Source organism: Betta splendens, chromosome 13 (genome assembly GCF_900634795.4).
Source record: "Betta splendens chromosome 13, fBetSpl5.4, whole genome shotgun sequence".
Classification (NCBI taxonomy): domain Eukaryota; kingdom Metazoa; phylum Chordata; class Actinopteri; order Anabantiformes; family Osphronemidae; genus Betta; species Betta splendens.
This window is the reverse complement of record NC_040893.2, coordinates 15,030,620-15,051,183: the sequence shown is the minus strand read 5'-3', so window position 1 is coordinate 15,051,183 and position 20,564 is coordinate 15,030,620. Positions and strand designations below refer to the sequence as shown.

The 20,564-nt window shown below is 48.4% G+C and overlaps 1 protein-coding gene across 1 annotated transcript in view; it reads right to left on the bottom strand.

Moving 5' to 3' along the window:
- Positions 1 to 19,845, bottom strand: part of LOC114867806 (calsyntenin-2-like) — a 137,146-nt gene extending 117,301 nt beyond the window's left edge. Inside the window, exon 1 of the mRNA XM_029170825.2 lies at positions 19,337 to 19,845. Within this exon, the coding sequence (XP_029026658.1) occupies positions 19,337 to 19,400 (64 nt within the window). The 5' untranslated portion in view covers positions 19,401 to 19,845. The remainder of the gene's footprint in view (positions 1 to 19,336) is intronic.
- Between the last annotated feature and the right edge of the window lie 719 nt (positions 19,846 to 20,564).

Below are 20,564 nucleotides of genomic sequence, written 5' to 3'. Positions count from 1 at the left end.
GTTAAGTGGAACAAGTCCGCACACACACACACACACACACACACACACACACACACACACACACACACACACACACACACACACACACACACCGTCTCTGTATGGCTTTTAATTCCATCTCACGCAGAGACGTGGTGGAAATCTCAGCCAGAGAATTGATCCTCTCATTACACCTCGAGAGAATTAATGGACCCACAAACCCTCGGTTTGGTTCTGTTAACCATCCCATCATATCTGGATTATTTATACCCTGCTTTCCATTACAGAAAGCTTCAGTGAGACACACACACACACACACACACACTCCAGCACTCCCTTATCTTTGTTTGAAATGCTAACCATCGTCTGCATTCACGGGGAGTTTTCTTGAGCACTTTTTCCGAGCACATCAAACTTTGCCAACTTTCATTCTTTGGGCGCGTTGGGCCGACGCCCGGATGCACTCGGCCGCCCCAAATAAAGCGCCATTAGGAACGCGGAAATGCGCGCAGACCGCGGGGGAGCGGGTGCTGCGAGACCAGTTGTGCCAGTATCAGTAATGGCCTTCTATTAAAGAGCTGCCATTTGAGGTGGTGGACTCCATTACGGGTTCTGCGTAATGGTGCTTGTCACTGTAATGTACTATGTAAACATTGCTTCAGTCCAGATAATGAGTTTCACCCTGCTGGTCCAACCTGGCTGACTGCTGCTTTCTTTCCCCCCGTAGTCATGAATAAAGGTTTATGGGTAGTGTAGTTTGTCAGGCATTGGGGATTTCATTTAGATCGCCGCGTGGTTCGCGAATGTACATTTGGCAAAGTTCTCTGCGACCTAAACTTTTTTATGCAGTCAAGAAGGCAAATGGAGTGGATTACGATGGCCCGCACGTCATGGTGGAAAATGCCACATCCCTTAAGAGATGCCAGGCTGCTGGCCAAAAAAGAGGAAAAAAAGACACCACAGAGCAGCTCAGACACACAAAATCCACACACAAACATTTCTTAAGAGCTCAGCAAAACAACACGACGTGCAGCTGTCTCATTCTAAGCAGCGCTGACACCCATTGTGCAGCACGTTGCAGGAGATCACTATGCACTGACGGGGTAAAAAAAAAAAAAGACTCTTTGTAACACGTCCCCGTGATTTTTCTGTACAGCTTCAGATGGGACTCTACTCTGCTGCTCGTCTCCAGGAGGTAAAGGCATCGGGAGAAAAGAGAAACAGCAGAGACAAAAGCGGCAGAGTGATGGAGCTGCACCGAGATGAAATGAAGCTCCTTTTTGCCGTGGCGGCGTTTTTCAGAGGGCTTCCTTTCATCAACTGATGCTGATCCTTCCCTGCCACTTTCTTAAATGAGTGGAACAACGCGATCGTCTTATCGCAGGGAAGGAAGCAGAGACAGAAATCCCACCATAATTATGGCTGGTCCACATGGGACCAGACTCACACTAAGCGTTCCCAGTCTTCACTCTGTGGACCCTAATTACTTCAGACCACCTATCACATTCCCTTAATTCCCAAACCGGGCCATTTTCTATTTTCCTATTAATTCCCCTACAAAGGGAGGCTGCTGTGTTCTGCACTTCACCAGAGGAAAAGGAGGAGAATCGCATGGTTTCGCATTAACGGTCACAGAAGGCCAATTAGCCTAACGGTAGTTTGCTCAGCGGAGACCGGACCATTTGATTCAGCACATTTCTGCTCGTGTCCTTCCCCAGAGATGGCAGAGACCAAGGACAGGACCCTTGTTTAACCGTCTCTGATGAGTGGGCTCATCTCGATGCAAAGGAACCGTCAATTTCTTGCCAAAGTTTAAAAGGAATTCACGATGACGCCCCGTCCTGGATGCGACTAAACGTTCCTCTCTGGCAGGTGTTTCGTGTTCTGAGGGGGTCAAAAGGAGGGCGAACACGCGACGACACGCTGTAATAACACGCCACCGGAGCGGAAGTGATGTGATTGGCTGAGGAGAGACAGGAAGGACAATGACTGTGTTGGCGCCGAGCGCTGCCGAAAGCCCAACACGCGTTGCTGCGTCGCTCCCGCGAGTTGACGCTGCGCAGCTCCGACGTACATTATTAAGAACGACAAGAGCCGTGTTGATTCAATTTGTGACATATCAGTGTTGAGACGTTGGCGAAGGCAACGAGGCAAACATCAGCGCCGTGTTCTTCACACAAACTCATTAACAGCGGGAGGAGAGACGCGGCGGCTCCAGTCATTTTTGTTTTTTTGCTAGCGTTAATCAAGAGCCATAAAACTTTAAGCGACATCTGTGCGGATTTTCGCAAACGGAGCCGTGACTGATTTCTTGTTCTGTCACCGCTGACAGGAGACAGATGACATCAATGCAATCCCTCCGACTCGCTGTAACCCACTTCCATTTGTCTTTAAAGGCTGCGTTGGGCGCAAATGGGCCCGAGCTGAGAATGAGCTATAATGGGCTCCGGTATGTAACATGAAAGACGCCGAGCGCCGGATCCGCCGCTGCTCTGCTCTGTTCCGCTCCTCCTCGCATTGTGTTTTCTCCCCTTTGTCGCGCGCTGCCCACAGTTCCTCCACATTTAACATTCCCTTGGTCTCCTTTGTGCGTCTCCCACAGCGATGTCAGTCAGGCTTTATATAGCGTCTGCGCCTCCCGTCTTATATTACCTGTCCGGCTCAGAGCTGGGAACAGGCGGAACATCCCCGCGGTGATTGTGCAGAGCTCCGCGGCTCCCCGGCCGACCGGCTCCTGTTATCTCCATCATCTCTCACGTTGGCAGCATGGGCCTATTGGGCCCGGTAGCTCCTGCACGTGGTGCGGCGGCGACGGGAGCGTGCACCGAGGCGCTCTAGTCGTGAAGCGTGAGTTACAACGCTGTCTTTTACATTTACTGGCAATGAGGAGTGAAGGCCCAAGCGCTTCCTTTACCGACACTGCTTCCATGTTGTTTTCTTATTATTAGTGTTGACCCACATGAGGCTCTGGAGCCAATCTCAGGCCTGTGGGTTGACAGGCGTGTGTTCTGGACACCAGCCATCCGTTGCAGATTAATTTCAAATAATTTGTTAATGGAGTTCTTCAAAGGCACACAACAATGACTCAAAAAATGGGAAAACTGAAACGGAGGCTTGCTGTTATGAAATGCATCCGAATTAGCTTGAATTGCAAACCTGAGTCTAAAAGGTGTCTCGGTTCTTTGATGTTCAGAGCAGCATCTTGATTCAATCCCCATGTTCTACTCTGCAGAGCGACGTTTCCATCTCCACATTTGCTGCTCTCTCACGACCCCCCCCCCCCCCCCCCCCCCCCCCCCACGTCGCGTCCCTCACAGGCCCTATCTCTGCCATCACCTCCCCGCTTCGCTCTGTCATCGGCCGCCAGTCAAGGTCAGAGGTTTTTATTTTTAGTCGTCCAATAACAAAACAGGTTGTCCTGCCCCACACGGAGAGACACTGAGCATGAACGCCCGTCCCCGGGGCTCTGCAGCATTTAAAGGGAGAGCGGGGCTGCCACTCCCCAGACCCCCTCACAATCCTCATCACGTCACCGCCGCCACGGCCACAGCGGCCGCAGTGATACAAACACGGCGGTGACCCAGCAGAGCCGGCTGCTCAGACAAACAGGCAGCGACTTCAGAGGAGCCGGAGGAAAAAACGCCCCGCTGCTTCGCACCTGCCTGCCACTCTCTGCAAATCCGTAAGTGAAGATGTTAAAGGGGGAACATAATAAAGTAATTGCTCATCGTTTACACAATTGTCAATCAGGGGACCAACGTAAAAGAAACAGATGAGATTCACGCTGGCAGACGAAGTCACAGGGCGGCTTGATTTAGTCGTAATTTGAGATTGAATGGAAAACTGATTTCAGAGAAGGCTCATCAGAATTTATTATTTCTACTCCTCCTAATAATGAAGAGGGTCGTGTCCAGCAGTTCTCAATCCAATCCAGAATCCAGTAACGACAGTCATGCCCATTGTGACAGCAGCTAGTAAAGGCATCAAACAATAGAGATTTACCTTCTTTCTCTGGATCCCATTATCTATTTTATTTTATTTGTATGTATACGGTTGTTTTTTTTAAAGGGTCAGAAGAATTGTGGGCTTTGAGTTTGTGAGTTTCTGTTTTTAATTACCTCCCACCTCTTTTTTTTCTTTTTATATTTTTATATCTCCAGAGTGTTTCATCATCGTGTATAATTATCTCCAAACGTTGGAGACACGACGCTGTGCAGTTGGCTCTGAGCAAAGCGACACATTCCGCGGCTGCAAAATGAAAACAATCATAGTTTTTTTTATTGCTACAGAGTAAACACTGTGACCTTCATCTGACTTCTCCTAGCCTTTAGTACCGTCTGCAGCAAAGCCTGCCTGGAGACACCAATCCAGTGGCTCCCTCCCTAAATGACTTTCATATCACTCTTATTGTTTACCTGAGCTGTTTTGCTGCATAATCAGCTTGTGCATTAGTGCATTTGTTGAGAAATGATTAAAGGTTGGGAATGAATGCCGCCTGTGGAGGATGCGTGTGATTGTGCGACTATAATACGCACATCAAATGCAAAGGGTCCGTTCATAAAGTTCCACGGCTCCACCGAAGAGCAGGTCAAAGGAAAAGCACGGCGTCCACTCCTGAAATAGCCTCGTCAGTGATGGAAGCGGGGGAATTGTATGTCCGAGTAAACACGGGATTTTCCCCATCGAGGATTTCGCTCCTATTGCACTTGTCGGGGGATTATTTTGTCTCTTAGTCCCACCCGTGAGCGGGGAGCTGAGAAAATCCCTCGTATTCCGCACAATCTGCTGCAACTCATCCCCGCTCGAACTGCAAATAATACCTCCATCAACGCTTTAGACAAACAACCCAGAGCCAGACGCTCTTAAAGGCTCTACGGGTTCTTCTGCATTCCTTCACAACTCCAAAGACTCCAACTCAGAAACTTCTATCAATACATTGACATAAAGAGCTTGTTAAATGCCCCGTTTTGCAAGTGTACATCTTACTGGGCGTGAGGACGGCGCCAGGGAGCTTTATGAATATTCATCAGCTTTTATATTTTCTTTAAAGGCACCAGCAGAAGATAGAGAAGGAGCTAAATTACTTTGCACTTTTCTCATTAGAATCATTTGACTGCACACAGGCGTGGCTATTCCCAAATGCCTCTCCTCACCAGGAAGAGTGGGAAAATTAGAATTCATGAGTAAACAATCCACATCTATCCGCATCTTCAACAGAAGCTCAATCCTGTGCCCCGTGCAAAACGGCGCGTCGCTGTCAGTGAGCCCTGTTTTTTTTTTTTTTTGGTGGGGGGGGTGAAGGGAGCTTGTAACCACTTAAGCCTCATCACAGATGTTAAGATAGAGGGAGACAAGAGTCAGCTGCTGAAAGATTAATAAATGCAGCTAAAAAAAAACAAAAAGCCCAGAAAATGCTTTTAGAGGTACTCGACCCGATGGGGGTGGAAAGGCATTGATTTTTCTGTTGGAGCTGTCGTTGTTATTTGGTGAGACGGTGCTCCATAAGTGAAGCAGGCTTTTCATGATAGCAGCGCTGGCCTCTCGCTGACCTGCGGAGTGGGCCTTTTAAGGAGGCCGGGGGTATTTAGCAGTGCGGATCAAACGCCCTCATTTCAGGTGGTGCGGCAGATTCCAGGTGGACAGGCTGAGGCGGAGGAAGTGACAGCGGCCTGATGAATTGATAACACAGGCGCTGTCTCCAGGCAGCCGGCCGGAAAAGATTGGCCCGCGCGCGTCTCAATCCGTGACGTCGGCGGGAGCGCCGCGCCCTCCATTACGCTGATCAATAGTGATTGCACTCTTTCGGGGCTTTCAAAGTTTAACGGATGTCACGCGGGGAATGGATTCGGCACAAAAACACACGTCAAAGATCTGGGAAGGCGGGAATTAGCTCCTGTGTGAAAAGAGCCAGGGAGAAATGGCTCCTGATAATAATGTTTTATAACAAAAGCAACTGTCAGTATGTATTTTTCTCCCTGGCTGGAAAATCCACAAACTATGGATGATGTTTAACGTTTGATTTCAGTAGATTACAAGCTTTTTTTTAATTAAAAGAAGACTACACTAGATGTGGATAAACCAGCAGAGCCAATATACAGTAGGGCTGTTTATTGAAGGTTTAGCTGTTCAGAGACTGCATTCTTTACTGTACGCTGGGTGGTTGTCCTCGCACCGACGCATCACTTATGTCTACACACAGAGCAGGACAGGCAGCGGAACCCAGCACATGGTCATGGAACGACTCCGATAGAGATTTACAGCTCCCAGAGAGTGATATATAAAGTGTAAACAAGCGGCAGATTGCCTGCCATCCACCCACCCACACACACGGCTTCAATCCAATCCCGCGGAGCCGGCCCGTTGCCCCTGGCAGCCAGCGCCGGTAATGGCACTGAACTGGCTAAAAAGTAATAAACCATGCATGCGGTGGAGATGGATATGGCGGCGCTGGGCCGTGAGTATGCGGCCATCAAACAGCACACAACAACGGGAGCGCCGGGGGCCGACGCGCTCCGGGCGCGGTCGCACACGCGTGGAGGGACACGTGTGCGATGGCGTCGCCTGCCAGGGCCACGAAGAGGCGTTCGGGCCGCGCTGTGGAAGCCGGGGGCCGACGGACCGACAAACGGGTTCGTCGGGTTCTCAAAGTGTTGTTTTTCCCATCACAACAGAGGACAAAGTTCTGAAACTCCACTGTACACTGGCTGCTCAGCATATAGATAAAGGTGGGATTTCCCCGAGGAGCCGGTGGAGAGTTAAAAAGAGTGCGAACGCTGGACCAGGTGGTAACAAACACGGCTCCAAATGAATGCTAATGCCACTCTGCTGGAAATGCAAATGCGTGAACCGCTCGCTGTAACGTGTTGCTAACAAGCTCACAATGTCAGCTTAAAAAAAAAGTTGAACTTGATTCTACTGCCTCAAAGTCAGCGCGGGAAGGTTTTAGACTGAGCAGATTTAGACTGAGATTAAATCATTAACAACAGATGGAGCCGTGCACGATCACTCACATTTAAGTTGACTGAATATGTTAAAAAGAAATATTGTGTTTCCCAAATATTGTGAAATGTGTGTTTTCTGATTTATTTTCTGCTTTAAAATTGTAATTACTCAAGAAAATGGAATAAATATATTAGAGACATATTTGGGAAAAAGGAACATGACCATAAAACATCTGAGGTCAGCAACTTCAGATGAAAAACCTCCACTGGGAGCAGCCTTGAAAAACCTGAACTGGCCGGACACACACACACACACACACACACACACACACACACACACACACACACACACACACACACACACACACACACACACACACACAGGCCCATCCTGTGGTCATTCACCCGTGTAACTTTATTGACACCCTCCTGTCCATAAACCCACAGGATGGAATGGAGAGGACAGAGAGTGACTGAGGGGATTGGCCCAGTAAAGCACCGCACCCTAATCTCTCGCTACCAGCTCAAATCCTCTCTGCTATTAAACGCTGCCTTTCTCTTACTGCTGCCATTTTATTAACTGTATTTGCTCAACGAAACCTTGAGTTCTCCGCTGCTCTGGCCGTGACATTGAGAGAGAGGAGGAGAAAAGAAAAACGGGAGGGAATCATGACCCACGTTGTGAAAGTGGGGGTTGTAATAACTTTAATCCGCCAAATAAAGAGTCTCTATTCTGTGGTGAACAATAAAGCACCAGGCGTGTGAGCAGGGACTAAGAACAAGGAAGCTGAGAGAAGAGAGAAGATGAGAGAATGATTTCACTGCACACATTAAACTGTGTTTGTTTGCATTTACAGGTGTCAGACACTGTAAGTGCAAATATGCTTCTTTTCCTTATGTCGCCCGACATCGCACGAGCCAATCGCCTCGAAATCTAAAGCATCTGCTCTCCACAGCGTCGCACAGTGAAGATTTTAATCCCCGTCTCATTGCCTCTGCAACTCCAGCACCGTATTTCATCACGCGCTCTGAGCCTCCAGAGAGCGGAGGACAGAGAAAAACAAGCTGGAGCGTGAGCTGGGGCAGTCACCGAGGGCCGGGCTGCAGCAGCCAGGACGCTTCCACTGGCTCCAGATCAGCATCCAACCAGCCAACAACCCGCCCCAGCTTTTTTATCAAGGCATTTTCCAATATTTTATGTCCCGGCTTCACCTTCACCGTGAGGTTCAGACGGATGGAATGCTCCGTTTTTTTCTCACTCGCAACATCCTGGGCCTCTTTTTGCTGATGTGCAGGTTTCTGCCCTCAGTCATTCACAGGTTGATTAACTCATGTACCTGTAGGTCTGAGAGCGACCAATGAATCACTGAGCACCTGTAGTGAGAGTCAGAGGACGCCATCGATTACTGTAGGAGTCAGATCTGCAGTTACAGAACGACTGATGTAAAGAGTAAAAGTCCTATAACAAACATCACAAAGGGCAAACTGGCTGAACATGATGTCAGAGCTGAGACCTCGTTTGCTGCTCAGCTTTCCCATACACAGCACCTTCTCTGTTAGTCGCTGAGTCACATCTTCATTACCCCCTGCTGCTTCCTTTGTCTCCAGACTTCGAGGCTGTGATCGTCACAACAGAGACGACCGACTGCATGTACTGAAGCAGTCGCCCTGTTAATGAGCCTGCACATTAACAAGCAGCAAAACAAGTGGCTTTATTACAGTTTACTGCATAAAGCTGCGAGTAGTAAACTTGCTTGTGCTCCTGTGAACAGCTCCCACCCACACACACACACACACACACACACACACACATACACAAACACACACCGACACACACACACACACACACACACCCTTAAAGTCGCTCTGATCCCTATCCGCGAGTCACCAAAGCCCTTTGACAGCTACAAATGGTGAATGTCAACACAAAAAGATGAGAAAACCGTTATTCTGTTTATTCAAAATAGGCCGAGCAAACATTTATTTAAATGAAAATGCAACAGATAACATCTTTAAATGCGATTCAACAAACTATCCGTCCAATTTGCTCAACCTCATTCCAACTGCTGCCTCCTCCGTCCGTCTCTTTCTTCTGGCCTCGCTGTGTTCTTCCTATTTCAATTTCAACCTGTCAGTCAGTCGCTCGCTCACCTATTCTCTGCTGTTTGCCTCTCCTGCCCTCTTGAAACAGTTTGCCACAGATTTCCATCATATTTTTTTCCCCCAGTATCTGCATATAAACCCAGGACCCTCCCGCCTCCGTCCCAGAGGTTCTGGATATGGAGAGAAAGTGGCGGAGGCGTGATTACGATGTCAATTCATAAACACCACACCCTGAGAGACTGCATGGATGAAAGCACCGATGGAACTGGAAAATTACCCACCCAGTCGGGGACAAGTCATTTGCCACACAGTGGAGGGCCACAACAAACATCCAGCTCCAGCACAGTCACACGAGGTGCAAACTAGAAGTAGAAAAATACAAGGAAGTGGAGCGCAAAAAAAAAGAAAAGTGCTTCAGGACATGAGATGTGTCTACGTGCAAGTGTGTGAATGTGGATCTGCACCCCTGTACATGTGTTCAGGCCTCTATGGCTGTAATGCAGCGGGGGACAACTGTTACTTTTCACGCAGATGGAGAGAGACTCACTGGGGCCGAGAACGACTCAGAGGGCAGAGAACCGCAGGGATCTGACACAGACACACATACACACACACACACACACACACACACACACACACACACACACACACACACACACACACACACACACACACACACACACGCACGCACGCACGCACGCATGCACAAAAAAAGAGCCATTTCATATGTTCTTGAGCATCAGGTGGCCAAAACTAAAGTGGTTTAAAATACCACCTGGGAAATGCCACACAGCTAGATATAATCTATTTGTTTGGGGACCCACAGCATAGCATAAACGCAGAAGACACATTGATATTTAAATGGTGCATTTGTGGCCGTGAGTGAGAGGGAGGCGGCAGCTGTGCGCATTCTAACAACATAACACTGTGAGATGTCGTGAAGGAGAAGGACGTTGATATTTCCTTGCATTTACAAGACATAGATTAATTGCTTCATACCTATTCATGCAGTATAATCTAGTGGGAATGAATGGAGGATTTGGAATGTGTGGCGTTCGTATATTCATCATGAGCGTTTTCTCACAGGTTGCGTCCTAGAGGAGCTCCTGGAGGGGGATAGAGTTTCTAATGACATCGACAGCAGCCTCAGTTTAGACGTAACAGCGACACGTCCGCGCGTACGGAAGCCTCGGCAGCCAAATTATTCCCATAATTAGCACCGGTGACGGTAAAGGTTAGCTCTCTGCGCGCTCTCTCAGCACGGCACCGCTGGTGGGAGCAGAGAGGTCTAAAACAAAAGGTGTGCTGAGCTTTGTAAATATTACCCAGGGTGGTGTTGGCAAATCATACACTTCTGTTCCCTTGATAAATAAAAGAAGAAAGATACACTGAGGTCTTGCATTATATATAGAGAGAAGAATCGAGCTTGGATCTCACACAGAGACGTCCAAGTGCCTCCCTGCACGGCTGTGGCATATTGCTTTATGTAATCCTTTTAAATTTTTAAGGTTATGTGTGTAACAATTTGTGTTCCTCTAGGATAAAACCGCTTTTTAATTAGTGTGCGCGCCCCGCTGTAATAACAACATCAGCAGTGTATATATCCCAGCTCTACAGTACATGTGTGTGTCATACACTGTATATTTATACTCTGGAGGACAAACTTGCTCCGAGTGATTTTCTTGCCCATTGGTCTTTCATTCCCTCCTCCATCTGTCACTGTGAGGCTTTAAGAACTGGAGCTTGACCCTGGCGTGATTATTCAGCCCATTACTGCTACTAATAGAGAACATGGGAGTCATGATGAGAAGGATATATATATGTTCTAATGTATGTCTCCTAAACCAGATCAGTTTCTATGCAATCGCAGCTGTAAATGAAGAGCTTGGACGGACATTATGTCTTATATTAATAATTATAATAATATGTATGTCAAGCATCATTAATTTATGCTATAGCTTTACTGTAGGTTGAAAAGGGAAAACCAAGTGGTGACTGTTTATGACTTCGTAAACTTTATATAACTAGGGTTTGAAAGTGAAGTAAAGTTTAGTAATGGAGAAACATTTTGTGCAGCGTAATAGTGTTTCTTGCTTTTCCTAATAGAACTACAATGGGACTAGTTGAATGAGATGAAGCAGGTTCCTTTACAATCACTGATTAAAAGATTTTACGGTCTAGCAGAGTGAGGTCAACACGGAACGAGCTCCGAAAACATTCCTTTTAGTCTTCCACAGTTTAAAGCAAAGGTGCTAATTGCACTCCCTCACTTTGTGATGAACTTTGTGATGTGAGGTGTGCTGGTGAGGCTTGTTAAGGTGGGAGAGCGGCCTCTGCGCTCGCGGTGGTCCCGGGCTAAGAGCTCGGTGTGGGGCCCCTCCACTCTCACAAACAGATGTTAGGGCAAGGCTTGGCCATCCACTCTGACAATAATGAGAACTCAAGGGGGTCCACGCGCACACACACACACACACACACCCACCAGAAACACCGCACCTGCCGTTCTGCATCCGCACATCAGCAACAAAAACACACATATAACCTCAACACAACCCGAGAACCAAACCATGAGAGAGAGAGAGGAGCAGCGAGTGAGCCGGAGGTGGATTCATGATTTAATAATGATGTGCTGGTTGCAATGTGAGTGACCTTCGCACACACGCACACACACACACGCACACACACACACGTTATCATACAGTGTATCCTAGTGACGGAACATTCAAATGGAGGGCATGCGGAGCCAAGGCGTGGTGGTGGTGAGGGGATAAAAAGGGCTTGGAACTGCCCGTGTCTTCTCCTGCCAACCATTTTTGAGTGTTTAATGAATGAATGCAGCCCCTTAATTATTCACCAGCCTATTATTAGCTTCTCGTGTGCAACATTTTCAGGAGAGTTCATGAAACCATGTTGGGAAGCAGCAGGAATGGCATGAGCCCGAAAGAGAAGTAAATGAATGCGTGTGTGTGCGTGTGTGCGTGTGTGCGTGCGTACGTTATTATTTAGCATGCTATTGTTCGACTCTCTCTCTGGAGGGTATATTTGGCCTTGATAAAGTGCAGCCAACCTCAAAAAGTCAACAAAAGCTGCTGAACAGAAGTCAGATTCAAATTGTAGCTTTTAAATGTCCTTAACCCCAAAAGGAGGCTCTCCACGGGTTCCCAGCGAGAGACACGGGAATTAAAAGAGAAAGAGAAGAGACCGATCCACAGGGAAGGCCAAGAATGGTGTGATAAGACCTTCCTAAGCTCTGCTGACGGTAATTACCTCGCTACACCAGAAAAACCAGAGGAGCCTGGAAAAATATGAGCTGAAAAAAGCTGAGATTATGTGTGTGATATTATTTCCTGAACCATTAGACCAAGACAGACGAGGCAACACGCACGGACAGAGGAAGTAAAGCCCGTGATGAACAAGGAGGGGTGAGATGATGCAAAGCGGAGGGAGGAGCAGGTACACAGTGACCCAGATCCTCCTACTGTAGCTGGCGTCTGATGCAGGAGTGAAGCGAAGGACGGAGACGGAGACGCGAGGGCAGCAGCCGCTCGAAAATCAAACTGAAGCAGTCAGATTTTAACACAGTGATTTGGTAACGACTGAAGCTCAATTTGTATACGAGCGGATGATCTGCCTGAGTGTTTGCTCCTCTCTCTCTCTCTCTCGCTCTCTCTCTCTAATTTCTTCCAGAGGAGGGAGGCAGGAGCACCTTGGTGATTCTTCCAAAACACACAGGGACAAATGAGGCCCTGAGCATCCTGTTAAAAATGAAGCAACGCTGCAGAGAGGTCACGTCCCTCAGGATTTGACCTCAGTGCATGAAAACACACACACACATACACACACACCTATATATACAGATATTATATACACTCACATACAAGCAATTACTGGGGCGGTGCAACAGCTCAGGTGCATCTCTGCAGAGTGGAGCGGAAGGAGCTCGGTGTGTGTGTGTGTGTGTGTGTGTGTGTGTGTGTGTGTGTGTGTGTGTGTGTGTGTCGGTGGCCCAGTTACTGCAGAAGGATAGCATCGCCGCATACATGACAGACCTTCTACACGAAGCTGCTTCCACCTGTTCAGCTCCAAACGCTCCACCTGCGCGCGTTCGCGTAGCGAAAACGAGCCGCGGCCGGAACCTCCCGGAACGAAGGACGCGGGTCTGCGCCGGCGTATTTCACCGGCTGCGACTTTCACAAGCTATAACACACGCGCGCGGCTGCACACGGAACTCATCGCAGCCCCGGGGATTGATGGATCGTGGTGCCGAAAATTTGTATAAGACGTTGAAAATGTGGTGGATGTGTGGGAGCCACTGGCCACATCTCATTACACCTCAGACGTGTGGAACACTATTTATTTTAAGATGCTTTATGTTCTTTGCTTGTGTGGTCCTGCTTGTAGTGAGAATGTGTTTTTACTTGACAGATGAAAGAAAACGCACTGAAAGAAACTAGTCATTTCTCTGAGAATGTGCAACAAAAGCACAGATACTGTCTTTTCTAGCCCGTATTTAGTTGCCGTACTCACCTCCAGCTTACGCTGACTCAATTAACATCAGCAATTCATGGAGGCTTCGCACAGCTCCCTCTGGAGACACAAAAGCCTTTATACACGTTTTAATACGCCATGCATTAGCGCTGCCTCGAAAAGCCATGACATCACAATTTAAATGCTGCAAAATGCTGATTGGTGAAAGGAAATCCTTGACATTACCTTAATATTCTGAATGAGCCTAAACCAGAGATAAAAACTCAAATATGGAGCAAACTGTTCCAAGTTTAGCAGGAAATAGCTTCTCCAGGCATTTAGGTTATTATGACTCCCATGTTCATTACTCCATATTGTCATTACACCTACGTGGGAAATGTTAAGGAAGTAGAGCTTAACATCATTGGCATGCGGCACGTATCCCGGGCCATTTTCACACGGCCATCTGTCACTCATCAATCACTGCTCCGCCTTATCACGGCTGTGACAGGCTGTCAGGTCCCCGGTGTGTTCTCGCATATCTCCACCCATCCAATATTCCTGCACACTGGCCTAGGCAAATGCCTGCTCGCAATGAGGCACGAACAAAAAAAAAAAACAAAAAAGAAAAGGAAAAACTCCGGGTAATTCTGCTTTCAGCACAATGGATAGTTCCACTGTAGCTTCTCGCCGAGTGTCATTGGCTCATTTCAAGACCAAGGACAACGCCAGATATTCACTTCATGTCTGGCTTTGTAGTACTCTTATGTTGTCTTGCAATTTTCTGAGAGAGTAAAATATGACTAAAGGAGACTAAAAACAACACGCTCTCCGCCATGAAAACAACAGCAGTGGTGCTGTTTTCAAAGCCTTTAAAGTAATCTAGGATGCATCAACACTAAACACGATGCATTAAATATACATAGGCCTGATAATACAGTGTATTAAGCAACTAAAGCGACTAAATGCTTGGCACCCGGCTCTTTGCTTTAAAAATGCATAAGGATTCATATTTGAGCGAACATGAAGAGAAGGTTGCAGCGATTTGATTACAGAAGCACGGGGATGATGCAGGTAAACACGCACACACACACACACACACACACGTACACACACACACACACACACACACACACACACACACGCCTCGGTTCCCATCACTACCTGCAGCATCAACCTCCTCCCGCCCCCGTTGCCGGACTGGACCAGCGCCTTTTTATGAAGACTAGCATCTAGCGGAGGAGATAATGCTAACGCTAAGTGGCGTGTTTCTGAGGCCGTTAGCAGGCGACGGCATATGTTGACTCATCCCGGAGCCATATGAATGTTTTGGTGTATAGGTGCGCCGTTCCGCTCCGCCGGCTCCCGCGAGCGGCCGAGCATATGGGACGACAACTGTTGCCATCACGGAGAAACAAATGAATTAATTTAAATCGAGCGCTGATCGGGGAGCAGACACGCAAGTGATGAGCACTTAACACGATCATGAAGGCAAACTCACACAGGGGCCACTTTTGTGCATTTGCGCTTGTGTTGAGGCAAAGCGGGCTAATGATGAAAATAACAATTACCGCTTGATTAATATGCGCGTACCGGCGGCTCAATACCTTTGGATAACCATCAACCTTGCAAACCATTAGTAAATACATGGCGCTAACGGTTTTTAATGGGGCTGTGTGCACAGACTGTCAATGAAGCGCAGTGTGTTGCTGCTCAGTGTTAAAAAAGGCAAGTGGAGATGAAGCTGTCCTCAGCCGTGATTTCATTCTTCTGAAACAGAGAGGAGGCGATTGGTGACAGATTGTGCTGAGATCTTAACCGCGTGGCCACGGTTTGATCAACTCCTCCCACTGACAGATTATGAGAATCAGCAACATCTTGTTTTTAGTGCAGCTGTCAATAATTGGTTGGGGGAGCAGTTAATCTATACAGAAAATCTCTGCAAGGGGAGGTAATCAGAAAAAAAATGAGAAAGCAATCATGTTATAGATGGTATAGATAGAAAGTAAATGCCAGCGCTGGACTGGAGGCAGAACAACACCACTGTTCATGCTGCTTGTCCATAATAAACGTCTGCACTCCACTCCGAGTGCGCCACTTGTCAAGTGTAAAGATTTATGGGTCGCAGAGACAAAGATCTGCAACTTTCTCCCTGACCTTCCCTCTCCTCTCACTCGTCCTCTGCTTCCCTCCGTCGTCTCCCTCTGATCATTTCCTTTGAGGTCAGCCGGACTCAGCCGGGCGGAGACGACGGGGTCGGGCGTTTGCGTCTGACAGACGGAGGCCCCGCCGGCGAGGCCGGAGAACAGGTAAGTGATTGGGAAACAGGAGCAAATGGATGAGAGGCGGACTGAAGTGGTGGCACAAGGAATCCCTCGAAAGTCCTGGAGAGCTCTTATGTGTGGATGCGTGTGCATTAAAGTGGTGTCTGTTTCAGACAGAGCAGAGGAGCGCGATGAGTGTGTGGAAAGACACTTAAAGCCTGGAACAAACTTGGTTATGTGGAAGAAGGGTGGCCTAAGTGAACCACTTCAGGGATGACAAACCTACACTTGAGCAACAGTTTTATCATTAAACTATTGCAAAGCATCACATCACATCACATCGCATCAGAAAAAGCAAAGACATCATTAATGTTCTTAATCAGTCCGTCGTCTGTGGGAATGTCCCCCGTGACGCCAGACTCACTACAGCAGTGGGATGAATATGAACAAGTTTACAGGTGAACGTCTCACACAACCTACAAGTGATGATGGGATTGTTCAACACTCCAACTTCCCCCCGGCCAGGTTTTCATGACTGTCGGCCTCAGCTCTGATCAAATAATCCCTCCCACTACCTCTCCGTCTGTCTAACACTTAAGGGCAAATCAATGGACCCGGGCTGTCTATAGACGCGTACAGTACATCAGCCGTGACCACTCCGAGACCCCGAGCAAAACACCGCGTGGAGCCTCAGCACCTGAACCGCACGCTCCCAACACCGACTCCACTCCTGCATCTAAAAACAACGAGCGCTGCAGTTGGAGGAGACGAAAATAGATCAAATAAAAGCACGGGCTACTGTTGAATGGCAGTTTCCTCCGTAGTTTAGGGGCGACACCTTAAACGTACCCGCAGGATCGCTGCTCTGGGATCAGCGGCTCGTTCAGCCCTCTGTTTCTGGAACGGAGCGGGGCTTTGACAACAGATGACAAAGCAACAACAGTGTGTGATGTTCCTCAGCATCGTGCATCGTACCAACACCCCCCCCCCACACACACACACACACACACACACACACACACACACACCCCAGCATCCGTGCCCCATCCTGAGACACGGAGCTGGAGGATTTATGGAGCGCTCCCATAAAGCAGTCTCTCTCAAAAGGCTGGACATAAATCTGCTCTTGTTCTTTTTTTTTTTTGTCACCCCGTTTTTTATTTGCTAATGGGATACTCACACCACTATCCAGTCGGCTTCCCTGTACACGCAGCACACGCCCAGACACACACACACACGCAGGCGCCCCGTATAGAAAAGCCTCAATTTAAGGCCCGCGTCAATTAATCCTGCAACTTCACACGCAGACAGAGCCTGGAGCTTGTTACCAGGAGGCCTCCTCCAAAGGCTGAGAATAACTTTCTAACTCTTTGCGTGTTTACTGAGGAGGAGGGGGGAAAAATGCACAGTGTGTTTATCTGAATATAATAAAGCGGCAAAAAGGTTCAACCAACAAAGAGACACACTGTGGGTAGCGGAATTAAAATACACTGCGCTGGTAATGAGCTATCTAAATTCAGAGTTCATATTGCTTGGAATTACACAAAAGCAGAGCTCCGGGCAGCACTGGCAAGAACTCTATAGCGCTTTCTGCTTCGCTGCCAGAAGATTCTCCCCGTCGAGCGGCGACACGGTTGGTCCTGGGGAAATCGTTTGAGCCACAGCGTGTTTCTGCAAATGTAATAATTCCTTTGTAAACATCATCATCTCCGTGGCCGTTTTTTGCATACGTGACGGCTGTCAACATGTTGGATGCACCCGATCAGTATTCCTGCACGTGCACGCGGCCACCCACGCACGCACACACATGCACACACACGCACACACACGCACGCACACACACACACACACACACGCACGCACACACACACACACACGCACGCACGGATGACTGCAGGGCGACGGTGATTAAAGGAAGTTGCGCGTCCACGGATCGAAACTGTGGCTAAACAGAAAATGACAGGAGCGGCGGCGCTTTAGAATTATCTGGAAAACAGCTTCGCATGTCGGATCCTTCGACACGAATGCACCATTTCAACTGTCACTTCAAAAAAAGTGAGACGAGGAAACGGACGCGGGGGTAAAGGAAGGATGAATTATTAAGGCTTCGGGGCTTCTTGTGGGGCTCGTGTGCGAGAGGAAGGAGGTAAAGTGTTGAGGGTCAACTGATCGCAGATGCACAGATCCTGGAGACAATAGACTCTTGTTTTCTCCAGGATTTAACTCCACTCTCTTGTCGCCCTGGGGAATCAATTAGAACCACGGCGCGCTTGCTTTTTCCACCCCCAATGACTTGGCAGTAATTTGTTTACTTTGCAGCCAAGCTCTGGATACAAAACATAATAAATCCCATCGTCCAACGCAACTATCGCGGCGCTCCTTGCTGCATTACATGCAGTCAATCAGCGCATTAAGCAGCGTGTAGTCTTTCCAAACAGGTCACATTCCATTCCTCTCACTTTCAACCACAGCATCTTATGGTTTTTGCAGGTGAAATCTCTGCATCGGGCACAGACGTAACCTCTGGGCCGGGTCACGGCCCGCGGCCGCTCCATTAACATATGTTTCCCTTCTCGCACACAACAAAGGGCTGCAGCAGGGGGGCTCGGCTGCGTGTCAGAAGCCAAGCGGAAAACAGCTCATCGCTCTCGTCTCCCGGCTGCCAGACGAAACTGACAGGTGTCGCCTTGTTACGCCGCCGCGTCGACGCCGACCTCGGCCCGCGGGGAGTTGATTAGCGCAAAGCCGCTGCCGCGCTCAGCCGCTCGCGACGGCGCCGGAGCCCAGGGGCCCGGCGTCAGCGGGGACTCTGACGGGCCCCGAGTGGGTTCTGAGGCCAAGCTGCCGACGCCACGACGCCGGTTTAGGACGATCACAGATTTGTGATTTGCTTTGAGGGCTCTTTATAGTGCAGGAAGTCTCATGCGTGGCTCATTTTCATATGTATGACGGCTTCATTAAACTTAGGGAGAAAATGGCAAAAGATCTTTGCAGACAAGAGAATTTCCCCATTGTGAGATGAATAAAGTCTATGTTATCTTCTCTGTCATATCTTAGACACAACCTCTCTCCACAGGAAGACCTAATTCAATGTAGATGTGAATTCTTATGGCTTAATGCATGCTTGGGTTTGTAAGTTCTTTAATGTGGATGCTGTCATAGATCACTAATATGAGAATAATCTATTTTTGGTTCTAAGGTTCTACAGTACTTGTGTTAATTCTAGTATCACAAACAAACAGGAGACAATTATCTCAATTACCAGAATGTTTCTCCACCATCAACACACTCAGAAAAACTGCAAAGCTGATTTAATACCATATCACTGTACATCAAAAGTCTGTAAGTCTGACCCAAAATATATAGTTGCAGATGCACGTAATAGTAACAAGAAGGGCCACGCTACACCCGAGGAGAAATCCTGTGGTTCAAGCCAAATCGGACGCAGAGAGCGGTGGAGGTGTCTGTATCAGATGGACGCGTCTCCGCATCCACGCGCGGCCGCTTCGGCCGCGTCCACCTCGAATGAAGCCGCAGATGCGCAGCGCACGGAGCAAGTTGCCCTTCACCTACGCTACGTACCTTTGGTGTGAGCGACGCTCAGCCCCAGAGCCACTACAGCCAACACGCCGAGTGTCCTCAGCATCTTCTCGGCGGAGATTCAGCCCGTTGATGGAGGAGGAGAAGGACCGCGGCGACCTCTTTCCTCTTCTCTCCTCTCTCTTTACTCTGTCTTTCTCCCCGCTTCTCCTTTGCGCCCCGTCGCCTTAGTCACCGCCGCGGGTTCTTTCCCCTCTTCCTCCTTCCAGCAGCGTGGAAACAGTTCGCCGATATGTGGGACAGGACTTGCAGCGTGGAGTGCGCGGAGGATACCGGGGAGCAGCAACGCGCCTCGCCTCGCCTCGCCGCACCGGACCGGACCGCGCGCGTCGCACCGCAGCCTGTGTGCGCGTGAGGAAACCGCAACTCAAGTGGTTTTTCTGCGGAGACGGGACGTGGAGATCAGCGCACCCCGGGACCACGCCGAGCAACGTCACGGGGAGGAGAGAGCTGGATCCAGGCGCTTCTCCGCTTCTTCCACTATGTCTCTCATCCTCCGCCCTCCCTCCCTCACCCCTCCTCCCTCCTCCCTCCTCCTATCTCTGGAGCATCCCAGCCCACTCCAACTCAGGCTGCCACGCTGAGGATGCGAAGGGAACGCGTTTAGAAGAATTGATCACCTTGTTGTGGTGAAATCCCTTCATGAACAAGTCGCTAATTGAAGACCTGTAGCATTAAACATTTAATGTGAGATTTACTGGGACTAGAGGAATTTATATTGGATGAACACTGGCCTATCAGTGGCTATAGGACCTAGTGCTGATAGCAACACAATAATTACTATATAACAAGTTACAATGTCAAACAGCCAATGACACATATTTATGATACACTGCAGCAAATCTGTTATTTGTCCAATATCGCACAATTTCTCAGTTTTATTTTTGCTATTTGCCATTTCAAATTAAAAATTACTAACCCTGAACTCAAATATTTCTGGACTGGGGTTTCTTTCTTGGTTGAAGCCCGAGGATGTTAGCCTTCCCGCGAAAATATGAACAACTGACAAAAGGTAAAGTGGATCTTTGGACTTGAATAAATAACAGAAAAACACTTGCACTGGGATTTTTCTCGTCATAAAAACCTTAGCCAGTTTTAAAATCTCAATATCATTCGAACAAAGCCTATTTCTATGTGCAGAATGTGTGTGTGTGTGTGTGTGTGTGTGTGTGTGTGTGTGTGTACTAGAACTAAAAAATGTACTTTCATA